At 42.5% G+C, this 2,500-nt stretch overlaps 1 protein-coding gene across 1 annotated transcript in view; it reads left to right on the top strand.

Moving 5' to 3' along the window:
- Positions 1–2,500, top strand: part of LOC143287466 (neprilysin-1-like) — a 165,828-nt gene that overhangs the window by 121,717 nt on the left and 41,611 nt on the right. Inside the window, exon 10 of the mRNA XM_076595468.1 lies at positions 1,315–1,401. Coding sequence (XP_076451583.1) covers positions 1,315–1,401 — 87 coding nt within the window. The remainder of the gene's footprint in view (positions 1–1,314; positions 1,402–2,500) is intronic.

Genomic DNA, 2,500 nt, shown 5'->3' with positions numbered 1-2,500 from the left:
CGATGAACGTCTTGCAAATATCTCTCATATTCTTGCACGTTGGAATCATGCAAAAATTTGTTTTCGAAATAATATGGATAGATGGGAAAAACGTATAACACTAACAGGCATATTTCAAGCTCAAACAAGCGGGCGAACTTCTTCTTCTTCTGCGTTCACTCGTATGCACACGAGTGGGCTTTTACGTGTATGACCGTTTTTACCCCGCCATGTAGGCAGCCATACTCCGTTTTCGGGGCTGTGCATGCTGGGTATGTTCTTATTTCCATAACCCACCGAACGCTGACATGGATTACAGGATCTTTAACGTGCGTATTTGATCTTCTGCTTGCGTATACACACGAAGGGGGTTCAGGCACTAGCAGGTCTGCACATATGTTGACCTGGGAGATCGTAAAAATCTCCACCCTTTACCCACCAGGCGCCGTCACCGTGATTCGAACCCGGGACCCTCAGATTGACAGTCCAACGCTTTAACCACTTGGCTATTGCGCCTGTCAAGCGGGCGAACAAAAGTTGTTTTTTTTTTTTTTTTTTTTTTTTTTTTTAAAGGTTGGAAACATTGTTGTTCTGTCTTCTCCTTCTCTCTTCACCACTTCCTCCCTCTTCTTCTTTTCCTCCCTCTTCGTCTTCTGTGCATATCTGTTATGCATGTGTGGGTGTATGTGTGAATGTGTGTCTTCATGTTTTACATTTATTAGCATATTTATTTATTAATTATTTTTTTTTTTTAAAATTATTATTACTACTACCTTTTTATATTATAATTATTATTTATTTATTTATGTAAGCTTATCTATTATTTATTCACCTTTTTTTCTTTTTTCTTTTTTTTATCAAGGCCTGACTAAGCGCGTTGGGTTACGCTGCTGGTCAGGCATCTGCTTGGCAGATGTGGTGTAGCGTATATGGATTTGTCCGAACGCAGTGACTCCTCCTTGAGCTACTGAAACTGAAACTGAAACTCTTCGTCTTCTTTCCTCGTGTGTGGTCTTCCTGTCCCTGACCTGTGTGTGTGTGTGTGTGTGTGTGTGTGTGTGTGTGTGTGTCTGTGTGTGTGTGTGTGTGTGTGTGTCTGTGTGTGTGTGTGTGTGTGTCTGTGTGTGTGTGAGTGTGTGTGTGTGTGTGTGTGTGTGTGTGTCTGTATGTGTGTGTGTGTGTGTGTGTGTCTGTGTGCGTGTGTGTGTGTATGTGTGTGTGTGTGTCTGTGTGTGTGTGTATGTGTGTGTGTGTGTCTGTGTGTGTGTGTGTGTGTGTGTGTGTGTGTGTGTGTCTGTGTGTGTGTGTGTGTGTGTGTGTGTGTGTGTGTGTCAGATCACCATCCCTCTGGAGGAGAGGCGAGACAACGAGAAGATCTACAACAGGATGACGGTCAAAAAGCTGCAGGAGTACATCCCAGGGGTCAGTGCCTCTCCTCTGTTCACCTTGCCCCCCCCCCCCACCTACCTACCCCCCTTCCAGTAACCCTCACACACACACACACACACACACACACTGACTGACTGAAACCATTTATTGTCAGATTAACTGTTTGTTGTACTGACATTTTCGCAACCATTTGAATAAAATATTAACTGAGCAACACAAGGAAATTCTGATTTGAGGGAAGGTATGATTTAAAAAGAACATATTTAACAAATCAATTTACCAAATTTCATTAATATCATTATCTTAAAAAAAATATTCTAACGCGCAGACATACTCACATACGTGTCTCCCCCACCCTCTCCCTACATACATCCATGCATGCACACAAACGCCCATTATAATTCCCCCACCTCATTCCCCTGCCCACTCACTCACACACACACACATTCACACTGTCTCTCACTCTTTCTCATCAAATTAAGGTTTCGTAATGTAATCAAGACGACATATTACACACACACACACACACACACCTTCCACAAACACTAAAGGATATTCAAAATTCGAATAACACAGGACATATTCCCAGTCAGGTGATGCTAACAGATGATGAATATATGCAAACAAGATTGGGAAAATTTGTTTATGAATGCTGCTGCAATTTACCGCATTAACTGATTGATTAATAGTGTGTTTTTCATTCGTTCATTCATTTACCATTGCACTTGTGTCTTATAAACCTTACGGTTTCATGACAATAAAAATCTATTCTATTCTATTCTATTCTATTCTCAGTATGTTGTCCTCTTTCCCTCTTTCTAACGCCTCGTAGCCTTTGGCATTCAAGCTGTTGCTGTGTTGTTTTTTTCATTCACGTTTGATAGTGAAAACACACCCCCATTAGATCTTGCAAACAAGAAACACACACACACACATACATGCACAAACACGCATAGCGCATGCACGCACGCACGCACGCACGCAAGCATACACACACACGCGCGCACGCACGCACGCAACAACAACAACAACAAGAACCACCACTACGACCACCACCGCCATTGTTGGCATCCAGTTTCGTGTTGTTGCTGTCTCCCCACCACTGATCTTGATGTTGATGGTGCAACATCGT

This window comes from Babylonia areolata, chromosome 11 (assembly GCF_041734735.1).
Source record: "Babylonia areolata isolate BAREFJ2019XMU chromosome 11, ASM4173473v1, whole genome shotgun sequence".
Lineage (NCBI taxonomy): Eukaryota > Metazoa > Mollusca > Gastropoda > Neogastropoda > Buccinidae > Babylonia > Babylonia areolata.
The sequence above is the reverse complement of the archived record's forward strand: the minus strand, read 5'-3'. Positions and strand labels throughout refer to the sequence as shown.